Source organism: Theileria orientalis, chromosome 1 (genome assembly GCF_000740895.1).
Source record: "Theileria orientalis strain Shintoku DNA, chromosome 1, complete genome".
Taxonomy (NCBI): Eukaryota; Apicomplexa; class Aconoidasida; order Piroplasmida; family Theileriidae; genus Theileria; species Theileria orientalis.
The window spans coordinates 2,331,427-2,345,629 of record NC_025260.1 but is presented as its reverse complement, the minus strand read 5'-3'; the positions used below and the strand labels follow the sequence as shown (position 1 = coordinate 2,345,629).

The following is a 14,203-nucleotide window of genomic DNA, read 5'->3' as shown; positions in this document are numbered from 1 at the left end:
GTTACCCTCAAATACTCAAATAGTTTCTAGTTTAGTAAATTTATGAGACAGTTTTAATAATATGTTCGTTTCACTGTATCAGAATTTGGGAGTAAAAAGTCGACAATTATTTTTTAAACAAATGAGAAGTGTGTCCTCTTCAAGGTCAAACCCCTTCGACAGAGTGAAGAAGACTCTGGAGGGGACCGATAAGAAGTATTTCTCCTTGAGGAGTCTGAATGATTCGAGGATCTTCGAGCTACCATTTTCAATCCGCGTTCTCCTGGAGGCAGCAGTAAGGAACTGCGACGAGTTCAGGTACTGAGTCTTAGTATAGAAGAGTGTAGGTAGTTGTGCGTATTCTGGTAGAAATGTGTATATGTGAGACGAATAAACTGCTTATGTAATGTAAATGAGGATTCAATAATGAAATTCTGTAGTACGACCAGCGAGGATGTTGAGAAGATACTGGGCTGGACCAAAAACAGTTTAAACCAGACGGAAATACCGTTCATACCATCGAGAGTGTTGTTGCAAGACTTCACGTAAGTTGGCGTAGATAGTTAGGACTTGCACACACGGATCACCTGTAACTGATGTGCAGCGGCGTTCCAACGATCGTTGACCTGGCTGCCATGCGCGATTTTGTGGCCAAATCAGGCAAGGATCCGACGCGCATTAACCCCTTGGTGCCAGTCGACCTCGTAATTGACCACTCAGTGCAAGTCGACTTTAGCCGCGACGCCAAGGCGCTAAACCTAAACCAGGAAACGGAAATGAGCAGAAACTCAGAGAGATTTAGGTTCCTAAAATGGGGAGCGCAAACGTTCAAAAATACGCTAATTGTGCCGCCAGGATCAGGAATTGTTCACCAGGTAAGTGCCTAAAGTCGGTAGGATCAGGTAGAGCAGCTAGTTGGCCCCCAACCTTTAGTGGAGTTTGGTAATTAAGGGATTTAAGTGCAGTAGACCTGTTACCACTGTTTAGAATGATAAGTAAATTCGCCGCTAATGGTTGGAATAATGATCTTTAGGTCAACTTGGAGTTCTTGGCAAGGTGTCTGTTCGACAACAATGGACTCCTGTATCCAGATTCAGTGGTGGGAACAGACTCGCACACCACGATGATAAATGGCCTGGGAGTAGTAGGCTGGGGAGTGGGAGGAATAGAGGCGGAAGCGACGATGTTGGGACAGCCGATAAGCATGCTGCTGCCGCAGGTGGTCGGCTTCGAACTCGTAGGGAAGCCGAACGAGAACGTGTTCTCGACGGACGTGGTGCTGGCAGTCACGAGCCTCCTGAGAAGCGGCCCAGGAGTGGTCGGAAAGTTCGTGGAGTTCTTCGGAGAGGGAGTGAAGTACCTGACGCTGGCGGACAGAGCAACCATAGCAAACATGGCGCCGGAGTACGGAGCCACCGTGGGCTTCTTCCCAGTGGACCAGCTGACGCTAGACTACCTGCTGCAAACGGGGCGCCCGAACTCCACAGTGGAGCTGCTGGAGAAGTACACGAAGGAGAACCTGCTGCACACGGCGACCAGCGACGTAGGCGCGATCAAGTACAGCACGGTGGTCAGGCTGGACCTCAGCACGCTGACGCCGAGCATTGCGGGCCCGAAGAGGCCGCAGGACAACATCCCACTCCACGAGGTAAAGACGAAATACTCTGAGCTACTGACGAGCAAGGACACCAAGGGGTACGGCCTCGAGAAGCTGAGCAACAAAGTTAAATTCAACTACAGAGGTAACTTTGATATTTAGGACTAGTAGCACACGTGAGTGTGCCACATAACGCATTCAAAACATGACGCACGTTCAGGCAACGAGTACGAGTTGGACAATGGGTCAGTGGTAATTGCAAGCATCACCTCGTGCACGAACACGAGTAACCCCTCGGTCATGTTGGCCGCCGGCCTTCTGGCCAAAAATGCGGTAGAACACGGACTGAGCGTAAAGCCGTACATTAAGACGTCGTTGTCGCCCGGATCTAAGACGGTGAGTTTATCAGATAGTTTAACATATTTAACCAAGTAGTGAAGTTAGTGCTTAAGGGATACTGAGATACGTTTCTTATGCTTATATATTTATATATCTAATGCCTAGCGTATGTAAAAGTGTGTTAACTCCTCTTAGGTTACTCGATACCTTGAGTTGAGTGGTCTCATTGAGCCCCTGGAAAAATTAGGGTTTTACATAGCGGGCTACGGATGCATGACCTGCATAGGTAACTCCGGAGAGCTCGACCCTGAGGTGACGGAAGCCATCGTGAACAACGGGTTGGTGGTGTCCTCGGTGCTCTCAGGAAACCGGAACTTCGAGGGCAGAGTGCACCCGCACACCAGAGCGAACTTTCTGGCGTCGCCGCAGCTCGTGGTGGCCTTTGCGCTCGCGGGAAACGTCAACTTCGACCTGCTGAAGGAGCCGCTGGGCGTGAGCAGCAGGACGGGGAAGCCGGTCTACTTCCTGGACCTGCTGCCCAGCAAGGAGGAGGTCTCGAAGCTCGAGGCGCAGTTCGTGAAGGCGAGCCTGTTCAAGGAGGTCTACCACAACATAACCCAGGGCAGCGAGTCCTGGAAAAAGTTGAACTCGCCGAGCTCGGAGCTGTACCTCTGGGACCCGCAGTCGACGTATATTCAGCACCCGCCCTACTTCAAGGACATGGAGCTGGACAGGTTGAGGGAGGTGAAGCCAATCAAGGACGCCCACGTTCTGCTGTTGCTAGGTATGCGCCTGTAGATACTGTCGTTAGCTAAATGTCAACTGGGTACTTAGTTTATTTATCTATTTATTTAGTACTAGAACAGCTAGTAAACTAGGTAGTAGACCCTACTGTAGTGGCTAGTAAACTAGGTAGTATACCGGGCTATGCAGTGTTAAGTGAATCAGAAATTACTGTAATTTTAGGCGACTCCATAACCACTGACCATATAAGTCCCGCCGGTAACATTGCTAAGAACTCCCCTGCAGCCAAGTTCCTGCTCGACAGGGGTGTTACGTACAAGGACTTTAACTCGTACGGGTCGAGGAGAGGAAACGACTTGGTGATGTCGAGGGGCACCTTCGCAAACATCAGGATAAACAACCTGCTCTGTCCAGGCCAGGGCCCAAACACGGTTCACGTTCCAACGAACCAGCTCATGTCGGTCTTTGACGCCTCTGAGCTTTACAAGAAGGACGGGCACCCCCTGATAGTCGTTGCTGGGAAGGAGTACGGCTCTGGCTCATCAAGGGACTGGGCTGCAAAGTAAGAAATACACAGCTACCTAGCTACTCTGTATAGTGTATCATCATACAGTTAGTTGTTGTTATTGTTACTGCTATTTATGTTGTTGTTATACAGTTAGTTGTTGTTATTGTTACTGCTATTTATGTTGTTGTTATACACTTAGTTGTTGTTATTGTTACTGCTATTTATGTTGTTGTTATACACTTAGTTGTTGTTATTGTTACTGCTATTTATGTTGTTGTTATACACTTAGTTGTTATTACTCATGTTTATATCGTTATTGTTGCAAACTAATATTATACAGGGGCCCACTGTTGCTCGGAGTCAAGGCTATTTTGGCCGAGTCTTTTGAAAGAATTCACCGCACCAACCTCGTTGGCTGTGGCATACTACCACTGGAATTTCTGAGCGGTCAGAACGCAAACACTCTGAAGTTGAAAGGCACTGAGAAGTTTACCATTCACCTGGACCCTAAGGTCGAGCCGGGCTGTTTAGTAAAAGTTACAACGGATACCGGCCTATCTTTTGACACCAAGTGCAGAGTGGATACTCAAATCGAGGTATTACCTTTTCATTTAAATAGCTTGTCAATTATACTTAAGTATACACCAATAGATCTACCTAGTTATACATAACTTAAGACCTATTTATTTACCAATTTATTTAACTTTTCACATGTGCCTACCCACGAATACTTATTCACACACATTTACACCAATCTACATAACTTAAGACCTATTTATTTACCAATTTACTTTTAGAGTGAATACTATAAGCACGGAGGCATATTGCAGTATGTGCTTAGATCAATTTGTAAGTCATAGAGGTTCTTTCTCACAATGTAAACGGCAGTTATTTAATGTTTTCAACCAAACTTGTATCTGTTAATGCACTGATATACAATCGGACAACATTAATGCCCTAGTGTGTACTGTACATGTGGTAGCATATTAGTGTCATTCAACTCGCTGCCTTGATCTTTCAACAGATTTGATCCTTTTACTGATTTGATCATTTCTACTGATTCAGTATGTTTACGATTTGTTCTATGCGCTGGTTGTCGTGGCGTGATATAAACTGTATTGTCGACGTCAGCACTGCGTCCACTGCCTCCTTGGACGTCTTTCCGTGCTTACAGCCCGGGTATATTGGCAGCTGTATTCTGTGGTACTTGTTTTCGTACTCGTCGAACAGGTTCTTCACGTGCAGGTGCTGCAGCTGTGTGTTGTACATGAGGTTTTTGCAGTTCATGAGTATTTGCCATGTCGACGAGTTGATTGACGCGTTTTCGTTCTCCGACTTGCTCGTACCAATGCTCAGGAACAGGTCCATGTTGTCCTACACATGTTCATTAGCTCAATGTGTAATTCATAATTATGGTATTTAATACAATTAAGGGTGTGCGTTTGGTAACAATACACACTTAGTACAGCACTATGTTAGCAAACAAGAAGCTAAATAGCCAATATCTAAAGGGTTCGTACCTTGACTAGGGATCTCAGGTTAATGTTGTATATGCTCGTCAACTCCTGGAGAGATATCAAGCTTGGACTCGAGGATACCAGTGATCCGTCGACGAGCTGCGTCTTAGTGATCATGTTGTAGCCGATGGAGTTCAGGTTTGAATTGCTCGGTCCCCTAAGTTATTTAAATGAGTCAATCGCAAGGGTTAGAAACATATCTACTCGTTTCCGAAATTAGTGCAAATTATCTATGGGTTACCTCACGTATGTCGGCAGAGCGCATGATGCCCAGCCTACCAACCACATTGGAGCGTAGGAACTGCCGTAAATTGATCCGACTAAACATTATTGTGAGCGTTTTCATAACAACTACTCATATATATATCAACAGAGGCAGATAAAGATCTGTGCGTCTGCGTATAACTACCTAAGTATCTAGTGGCACTAATGCCTAAATCTATATAAGTACAGGCACTAATGCCTATATCAATATGAGTACAGGCACTAATGCCTATATCTATGAATCTACTACCACTAAAGCCTAAATCTATGTATCAACAAGAATATATCTGACAGTTCTTGCGCTTAACTTACATTTGGAGTCTCCGTAGTTTCTGAAGAGGAAGAGGTCGTACGGGTTTGACCTTACATTCGTGCAGGTCACCATGCAGTGCGGCCACGGCTTTGAGCACAAAAAGTCCGTTCCCAGTATGTTGATGAAGTTTTTCTTGAACTCCTCTATGTAGTAGTAGTCGAATATGATTCCCGAGGGGAGCGAGTACGTCCACTTGAACAGACTCGAGACCACGATGTTCCACTGCGACCTCAGGTCCTTCATCGAGTATCCCTTGAGCATACAGAGAGCTATAAGCGCTCCTGCTCCCGTTCCGCAGATGTAGTCGAAGTAGTCTGTCAGGTTAACTTTTTTCTTCTTCATCTCGCTCAGCTTCTTCTCCAACAGGTAGAGTGCTCCTATCACCGATGTGCCCAGGTTTTCACTGTTGTCAAGTGACAATACTCTCAGCCTAAATAACAATTAGTTGTGTTATTGGATCAACAAGATACAATCGAAGAGGACGTTACGTAACAAGGTGGTGGCTAAAAACAAACTAATCAATATGTAACCGGGTGGTGGCTACAATAGAAGAAATTGTTACGTAAGCAGATTGTAGCAACAATCAAACAAGTCGTTACGTAACCGAATGGTGGCTAAAATAACTACAAATACTTACCTTCTTCTAAACTTGAGAGGCATTGGTATCGACTGGAGAGGTCCACTGTAAAACATCTTATACATTATCTTCGGCTTAGAGTCTGAAAAATCGATTAGTGCTTATTAAATATTATTAACACAGCAATCTATAGACATGAGGTGAAAGAGTGCTGAATAAACGCTTACCGAATGCCGACGGAGTCAGCGAGAACTCCAGCGTCTGCCTCTCCGAATTCGAGTAAATTAGCGCCATCTTCGTCACGTTCGGACTCAGGTTAATGTTGCCTGAGAGCTTAATTCTGAAGTTTCCGTAGTCGACGACGTCGTCGATGTTAAAGCTCTGGCTCGAGGCCTCGTTCACCAGCATGTACTTCACTCCCACTCTGAAGAGGTAGAAGTCGATTGTGGAGTCGTAGGGGTACTTCGAGTTCCTCATGAAAATCGTGTAGAAGCCCTTTCTGGACAACAGTATCGGCTTGCTGTCGACCTCGATAAGACCTGAGGAGAAACTGTCGCCCAGGGAGCTGAATATAATGTCGTAGTCGTTTGACTTCCAGGACGACTTTTTACTCTTGTCCGACTTCCTCTCCTTCGAGCTCTTGTCGGACTTGTCTCCCTTTTCTCCCTTCTCCGACTTCTCCTCTGTCTTATCGCTTTTCAAAGTGGTGGACTTACTTCCCTTTTCCTCCCCCTTCTTGTCCTTCTTCGGTCTTTCGTCTTCAGTCTCCGTTTCCGCTCTCGTATCGCTCTTGCGGTGCTTCGACTTCTTCGACTTCTTATCTTCTCGCAGCTTCAGCACCTTGAGCCCTGTTGATAGCTCCTCCGTGTTTCTGCGATATAGCGTCTCGTCGTACTTCGTCGCCTCGAAGAGCATTCTTGCTCTCTCTCGCTCCTTCTCGACGTCTGAGTCTGTCTTCGCGAACTCCACTTCCTTCAGCTCTCTGTCCATGCTCTTTTTCCTCAGTATTGGGTGCGATGGGTTACTGTACTCTGCCGCCTTAGGCTTCACCTGCTCCTCAAATTCCTTCGTCTTCCCACATTTATCGATCTTCGGCGTAGTGTGTGCGCTATCCATAATTTCCCTACCTTCTTCCAATTTAATCCTTTTTTCAATAGCCGTGTCACTTGGTGGTATAGTTTCCACCAGTGTTGGCTCCACCAACGACGGATCCACCTGCGTTCCTTCTGATACGGATTTTCCTTCTGCTACGCAAGCTCCTTCTGCCTCCTCCCCGATCAATGTCGTATTTTCATTTTCCTTCGTTCCCAGTATCGTCATTGCTGTGTTAATAACTGTATCTGCTATATCTTTTTTTCCGTTTCCATCTTGGTTTCCTTTACGCTTTCTACTAATAAGTTTTTTTGACATTTTGACGTAGGGGTCTAGTGCCTCTGGCATGAACGTAAAATCAGGGTCATTTCCTCCGTTGATAACTCTATCAAACAGCTGATCCACTTCATCTTCAGGCCTGTACACTTCACTTTCACCTGCCTGTGATCCCATTCCTTCTTCTTCACCTTCTTCGCACTCGTACTTTGGTACGTTTTTTTTCGATTCGTGGTAATCTACAATTCTCGATTCTATATCCGAGTTAACGTCAGATCCCATTTCTGACGCCACCACGTCCAACATTTGATCGGTAAAGCTACTGTTTCTGTCCACCTTTTCTTCTCCTACTCCTGGGACCTCCTTCTCACCTCTCTTCGACTTCGATGGACTTTTAACTTTCTGATCCTCTTTACTGTTCGACTCAGATTTTCTGTGCACATTGCCTATCCTGAATTTACTTCCCAGGAAAAACGATTTTGTCGTTCCAGATCTTTGTGATTCCGAACTTATTTCTTCTTCCGCCTTCGTATAATCTGACTTACTTCCCTTAGGATCATTCTTTCCGTTTATACTATTTCTATTTCTTTCAAGATTCTTTTTTTCTCTGTATATATCTACTAATGTATCATAATCTACAAAGGGGTTATTATATCTGTTTGGCGACTCAAAATCGCTTTCACATTCAAGGAATTGATCATCTGAATTCTTTGAATCTGACATATAGTCCTCTATTTGTTCGTTTTTTCGGCGTTCCCTCTCCACATGTATCGAATTCGGGAGCGGCTTTATTCTGTGCTCATCGTCAGGTTCGTCCGAGTAAAATTCGGATGACCTTGACGATTCATAACTGAGTGGCTCATCGTACTGATGATCAGCAACGGATATAAAAGATTTATCTATCATAACACTGAAAAATCGAGATACTATGTGTTAAATACTTTTTTTATATCTCGGAGGCTTAAAACTATTTTACAACTATTTTGAAATAAAAACACAAAATATGTACAATAATTTAACAAAATTTCAACAATTCATCAAGTATTTATCGTCTTTGAGAATCCTTATCCCCATCCTTGCATAGCTGATAATGAATGCATACTTTTAGTAGATGTGTGTTTTATTTGGTATCCGTTTTATATTTATATTTTTGGGGTGTTTTAATTAATTTTTTTTATTTTGGAGGGGTTTCGTCACTAATTTTATGTTTTATTTATCTCGGTTTTTTTGCACATAGCTCTCGCCGCCGATTTAACCTTTTTGTCATCATCCTTTTAATATTATTTTGTAAAATGACATCTCGCTTATATTTAAGGCCTTTGCATCACATTTTTTCTGGCCTTCCTGCTTTAAAACTCTCAAAGTCTTTAATTATGTATCCCCAGAGTCGTTTTGCGACTTCTTCTTCCAAACCCGCATCTACTTTCGCCGTCCCTGTCACGGAAACTAAACTTTTTAGCGACTTTGTTGAGTCTTCCGTGGATTCCTACAATTCGAGTCGGGACGTTGTGGATTCTGAGATGGCACACCTTCTCAGCTCCCACAAGCTCCTTCTTTTCATGGAAGGCTCCGTTGATAGTCCCAAATCTCTCTGTGCGGCTAACATTGTTAAAATCTTTACGCTTCTCCAGGTGCTCGACTTTCACACTGTGGACGTTTTATCCAATAGGGAGGTCTTCGGATTCCTGTGTTCCAAACTGTAAGTTGCGCCTACTTATTTACATTTTCAGCGGAGAGCCTGCTCGCAATGTTCTTTTCAAGGACGGATCTCCCTTCGCCGGCCACGACGAGCTCCTGGCTCTCTTTAAGTCCGGGAAACTTCTTGAGGCTCTGGGCGTTTCCAGGCCCTACTCCTCCGCCACTCACAAGCAGTTTAGGAAACAGCTTCCCGTGGCCACTTTCTAATCTTTTATTGTGTAATCATCGCTGTTTTAGCTTTTCCTGTTACTTAACCCTTGTATACACATCACATATATTTATGTGTGTATATACACATATACGTGCATCTCCTACTGTCACGCTTACACACACACGCCTGTACACGCGTATATTGCGTAGATATACAACATTATTTGTACATGCTTTTTGCGATTATGCTAGGTCGCCTGGTTCCTGCGGGTTATTTTCCGGTTGCGGCATTATGTGCATCATGAACCCGAAGCGGTAGATGTTATTCCAGTAGTCGATACAGCCGCTTACTCCAAATCCGTTGTAATCTTGCGTCTGCATTGCTATTCTTCCGCAGGTATCTATGTTTCCCTGCACTCTTGCGTGCCTGAACAGGTACTCCCAGCCCTATCATTTCCTTATTTGAAATATTGGCTTACCAGTCGCAACGCTGACTCCTTGGCTGACGGTGATAGCTCCAGCTCCGTTGCCAGTGACAACCGGTCGTTGACCTTCCTAGCGTACTGTATCCTCGCACAGTTGACTTCATTCTTTGAGAAATCCATCTGCTTAAAGTCAGGCTGCCTCGACAATTGACCTACGCGCATTAGTACATGATTTTCCACACACGTTAATGCATAGTTATCCACAGACGTCAATTCATAGTTATATATCCACACACATGAATACAGCTACATAAAAGTTGGTAGAATACTTATGTGTAATTATATCTTACATGTTAACACGTGGTCTCCTCTGACATATCTTGCCATCAGTGATCCAATGGAGGCTCCATTTGCGTCCTACAGTCGCCATTATCACTTTACCTTTTAAATGCACTTACGATGTACGTCACCTCTGATCCCAGCGTAAGGGATGGTACTATCTGATGCGTGTAACAAATGTTCCATATGAACGTGCCTACAGCAATTGCAATTATCTGCATCGTCGTACTATCATTTACTATTCATCTCATAGAGTTTTCACAACTTATTTATTTAATTATTTTGTCTATTTTCCTTCTTTTTACCTTGCCAGCAGCACTTCAGGGTCGCTGTCCAGTTGTCGTCAATATAGTCCGCTCCCACTTCAAACGTGCTCTGGTTGTCTATTTTTAGTTTCGAGTTCGTCACTGCCTTAAGCTCCAGTCTCTTTCCCAGCTTTGCGAACGCTCTAAATCGTCCTTAATCTCTTTTCACTTACTTGAGTGCTATGTTTCCGTCCAGGCCCACTTTAAACATTACAAACTTTTTTCCGTCGTCGCTTGCGTAGTTCGCGCCTATTTGGTATATGTAGCCCACGTCCTTCAGCAGTGTTCCCAGGTACAGCGAGTGGCTCAGTTGAAAGTTTTTATTCAGTTGCCTGTCCGCTTCCAGCCTGAACCCATCGTAGTTGTCCTGTGTGATGACGTTTTTGTACTCTCTCGACAAATTCTCGTACACCAGCAGATCGTACCTACGTGTGTTCCATTATGCTTTTGAACTTACGGCGAGGGCGGCATGGGCTGATTATCTCCTAACGGCGGCTTATTATCCTCTTTATTCTCGTTGCAGTGTGCAACCTTTAGTAGTGGTACGAACTTTTCAGATATGAACCCGTTCGGTGACCTAATTTTTGGGCCTTCTGTGTTCAACGGATTCGGGATTCTAAAGTTCTGTAGTGACGATATTCTCTTCTTAAAATTGAAGACTGACTTTTTACTCTCACGATCGTTTGTTTCTACGCCGTTCAACGAGTTTAGTAGTGGAAACGACGTCCATCCGAACGACTTAACTCCCTGCATATTCTCCTACTTTTTACTTTTATGTTCACTTATTTTTGTGTGTTTGTAAACATGTTATGCTTATTTTTTTCGCTTTCGTTAATATAATTAACAATATTTATTTCTTGTGATGGATTCCACTGATAGCTACAGAATACAAAATTCTATTTAAAATACAAACTCTTATTTAGATTCGTGAATCATCTACAAGATTACAGATTAATGCGATCTTTATTTAAAAGAATACTTTATGAATTGCGTTCCCGGGATTCATGGAAGATTTTGTGTAGTCCAACCCCCATCAGTGTTCCGTTTAAATTATGTTGTGAATCTCCTCCGGCTTCCACGGCACCTTCCCGTTCCGATCGTTACACATCTCTCATTTTTCTTTCCTACACTCTCAGTGCTCTTATTATGTCGTTGTATTTGTCTGATGGTATTGTTACGCTTCCCACTTGTGCCATGTACTTCTTCCCCTGAATCTCAGTCATTTCCACTTCCACTTACGCTCGCTTGGTTTTCGAGCAGTTTCCTCTTTCTCGACGGGTCTCCTCCGCTACACCTTTCCGTTACGTCCTTCCTCACCGCCGGTATGCTTGCCGAGGCTATCACCTTCCTTCCCACCACTGCCTGTACTGGCACTTTAAACTGCCTTTTCGGGATCAGCTTCACCAGCGTCTGCACTATGAATTTGCCTAAATCGTACGTGAGCTCTTTATCTTTTGTTACCTCTTTCGTGCGCCTCCTTTCTCGGCACTACCACTGCCAGGCCTACTGCCTCGTCTCCGTTCAGCAGTATCCTCATTTTGCACAGCTCTATCGGCTGGTAGAACGTTCCTTCGTAGTCGTATGAGCCGAACCCGTTTGTCACTGACTTAAGTTTACTGAAGAAGTCCGACAGGATTTCGCACATTGGTATTTCGTACTCCATGACCACCATGTTTGTCCCCCTCACTGCCGTCTTCTCCAGGAACCTTGCTCTCATTTTATTCATCATTGACATAACTTCTCCCAGCGAACTAATAATGCATTAACGTCCAGTCGCCCAACTTACTCTTGCTGTGTTCTCACTGTCACGTAGGTCCACGGCTCTTCGCTGCTCTGAACCACCTTGTCGTCCGGCCACTTGGCCGCGTCATCCACCATTATCACCGTTCCGTCCCTCAGCGTGCACCTATAAGGCACAGACGGCGACGTCACTATTACTTGCGTGTCAAATTCTCTGTCCAGTCTCTGGACAATGATGTCCAGGTGCAACAGCCCGTTGAAGCCGCACTTAAACCCGTGGCCGACCAGACTCGAGTTTGACGTTTCAAAGTGGAAGGAGTGGTCGTTCAGCTTAAGCTTCTCCAGGGCCGTCTGCAGCTTGTCAAAGTCTCCTCCAATGCACGGGTATATGCCTGCGAACACTGTGGGCTTAGAACTCTCAAATTTATGCACCGGCTCAACCAGGTTTTTCCTAAAAATTAAAAGGTTTTGCGATAAAGATTCTTTAATTGCGGATCATCCACGCAACTACTTGTTTCTATGCTATCTCACTCACTTTACGGCCGACTTCAGTGATATAGTGTCTCCGACCTCTATTTGCGATGTGTTTTTTATTCCTGCCGTTATCCAACCAACTTGCCCCGACCTAAGCAGATATTGATGCGCTTTTAATCACGTACTGCAGTGAGTCTGTTTCCTCCCTCTTATCTGGCAACAACACTCCAAGTGCTGTGACTTTGGATGTTATTTTTGCGTTCATCAGCGTTATTTCATCTCCGACCTTCAGAGAGCCTTCAAACACCTGCCGTTGCAACATCAGTGTCCTTAACTTACTCTGACGTAGCATATTGCTCCCTTGTTGTTGTCGTATATGCTGTCGAACACGAGGGCTCTGAACGGCTTCTCCAGGTCTACTTTCGGGGGAGGAACCACTCCAACCACCGCCTCCAGTATGTCCTCGATTCCAGTGCCTATTGACTACTGTTTTATCTCACTTCTTACCCTGCTTCGCTGATGCCTTGAGTATCTCCGCTTCTGTAAAGTCAAAGTGCTTCTTCAGGTTTATGGCCGTCGACTCGTAGTCGCAGTGCTAAAAAAATTTATTAGATATCCCACTCACTCCCATATCAATTTTGTTAACCACTGGTATTATCTTCAGTCCCTTTTCTATTGCGATATTTGCAGTCGTCACTGTCTGCGCTTCTATTCCCTTCGTCCCGTCCACCACCAGTATTGCTCCTTCACATGCTGATATTGACCTTCTTGCCTCGTGATTAAAGTCAATATGTCTACAGAATCGTTAGGGCTTCCACTTTCCATTACCCTGGCGTGTCAATCAGGTTTAGTGTGTACGTCCTTCCATCTATAAACGACTTATACTTGATCAAGGCTGTTTGCAGCTTTATTGTTATTCCTCTTTCTCTTTCCAGGTCCATATTGTCCAAATACTGGTCCTTGAAGCGTTCCGGAGGCACTGAACGTGTGTGTAAATCCATACACCAATACCTGCTTTTGTAAACTGCAGGAACCTATCTGCCAGGGTCGACTTTCCGTGATCAACATGTGCTATTATACAGAAATTTCTAATCAACTCTGAATCTACTTCTTCTTGATCCACTGCAACTTCAGCATTTTTGCTGAATTTTAAAAAATTGCGATAAACTCCTGTATTTTTTTGAAACAAACTAGGGTTTTGGTTTATATAACCAAATTTTCGATTTTTATCTACATGATTTAGCGGATTTATGTGATATGAATCGATTTTATTGAAGAATCTATTGAACCTTCTAGGGTGTAAACTAGAATGAACATTTATACTCAGAGAACATAAAAAAATTGAATTTAACAAGTAATATAAGATTAATTCTGTTATTATGAATGCGATTTGGTAATAAAATAACATCAGAATAAGAAGAATCCTATATTACGATATCATAAGTGCAATGTAACTAAAATTGGTTCAAAATTGTAAAGTTATATATTTAAACATTTTAAAATATATAAATTTTAAAGATATAATACAAAAAATAAGTTTTTAAAACAGTTAATCATATAGGTTACTGTTTTTGTCATTAAAACCACACTCCCGTTGTTAAATTCAAAATACGTTATTCTTAAACATTTAACTTAAATGATTTACGCTTTAGCATTTTAAATAATTTGCAATGCTAGATGAGTGTTCACAGTCAGATGTGTGAATTGTTAAGGTTTATACAACGAGGAATAATTTTTTCATTAATTTATGACTTACACTTTATTTACAGCATTAATTTTGTAATATATATTATACAATTTAGGTGTTTAATACGTTATTTATAAGAATAAATTTCGAAGTTTTTTATGTGTCATGTTATAGATGTC

The 14,203-nt window shown here is 43.5% G+C and overlaps 5 protein-coding genes across 5 annotated transcripts; 2 read left to right on the top strand and 3 right to left on the bottom strand.

Annotated features, from left to right (window-relative positions):
• Positions 1–61: 61 nt before the first annotated feature.
• TOT_010000992 (aconitate hydratase 3, mitochondrial precursor) lies at positions 62–4,027 on the top strand (the record flags this gene model as incomplete). The annotated part of the gene is made up of 9 exons (XM_009691543.1): positions 62–297; positions 420–524; positions 584–854; positions 1,013–1,721; positions 1,797–1,972; positions 2,111–2,699; positions 2,882–3,221; positions 3,508–3,763; positions 3,965–4,027. 9 exons carry the CDS (start codon positions 62–64, stop codon positions 4,025–4,027), a joined length of 2,745 nt encoding a protein of 914 aa, XP_009689838.1.
• A 193-nt stretch (positions 4,028–4,220) lies between these two features.
• On the bottom strand, positions 4,221–8,112 carry TOT_010000991 (patatin-family phospholipase; the record flags this gene model as incomplete). The annotated part of the gene is made up of 8 exons (XM_009691542.1): positions 4,221–4,541; positions 4,688–4,841; positions 4,926–5,004; positions 5,261–5,691; positions 5,725–5,775; positions 5,899–5,998; positions 6,066–6,801; positions 6,889–8,112. 8 exons carry the CDS (start codon positions 8,110–8,112, stop codon positions 4,221–4,223), a joined length of 3,096 nt encoding a protein of 1,031 aa, XP_009689837.1.
• Positions 8,113–8,498: 386 nt separating this feature from the next.
• Positions 8,499–9,111, top strand: TOT_010000990 (uncharacterized protein; the record flags this gene model as incomplete). Its single annotated transcript, XM_009691541.1, has 2 exons — positions 8,499–8,905; positions 8,937–9,111. 2 exons carry the CDS (start codon positions 8,499–8,501, stop codon positions 9,109–9,111), a joined length of 582 nt encoding a protein of 193 aa, XP_009689836.1.
• Positions 9,112–9,297: 186 nt separating this feature from the next.
• TOT_010000989 (porin) lies at positions 9,298–10,876 on the bottom strand (the record flags this gene model as incomplete). The annotated part of the gene is made up of 7 exons (XM_009691540.1): positions 9,298–9,501; positions 9,534–9,691; positions 9,830–9,896; positions 9,938–10,014; positions 10,124–10,266; positions 10,297–10,548; positions 10,581–10,876. 7 exons carry the CDS (start codon positions 10,874–10,876, stop codon positions 9,298–9,300), a joined length of 1,197 nt encoding a protein of 398 aa, XP_009689835.1.
• A 462-nt stretch (positions 10,877–11,338) lies between these two features.
• On the bottom strand, positions 11,339–13,745 carry TOT_010000988 (uncharacterized protein; the record flags this gene model as incomplete). Its single annotated transcript, XM_009691539.1, has 10 exons — positions 11,339–11,550; positions 11,585–11,874; positions 11,910–12,314; positions 12,411–12,488; positions 12,523–12,644; positions 12,677–12,813; positions 12,845–12,932; positions 12,963–13,131; positions 13,166–13,316; positions 13,349–13,745. The coding sequence occupies 10 exons, from the start codon at positions 13,743–13,745 to the stop codon at positions 11,339–11,341; spliced, it is 2,049 nt and encodes a 682-aa protein (XP_009689834.1).
• Positions 13,746–14,203: the final 458 nt, after the last annotated feature.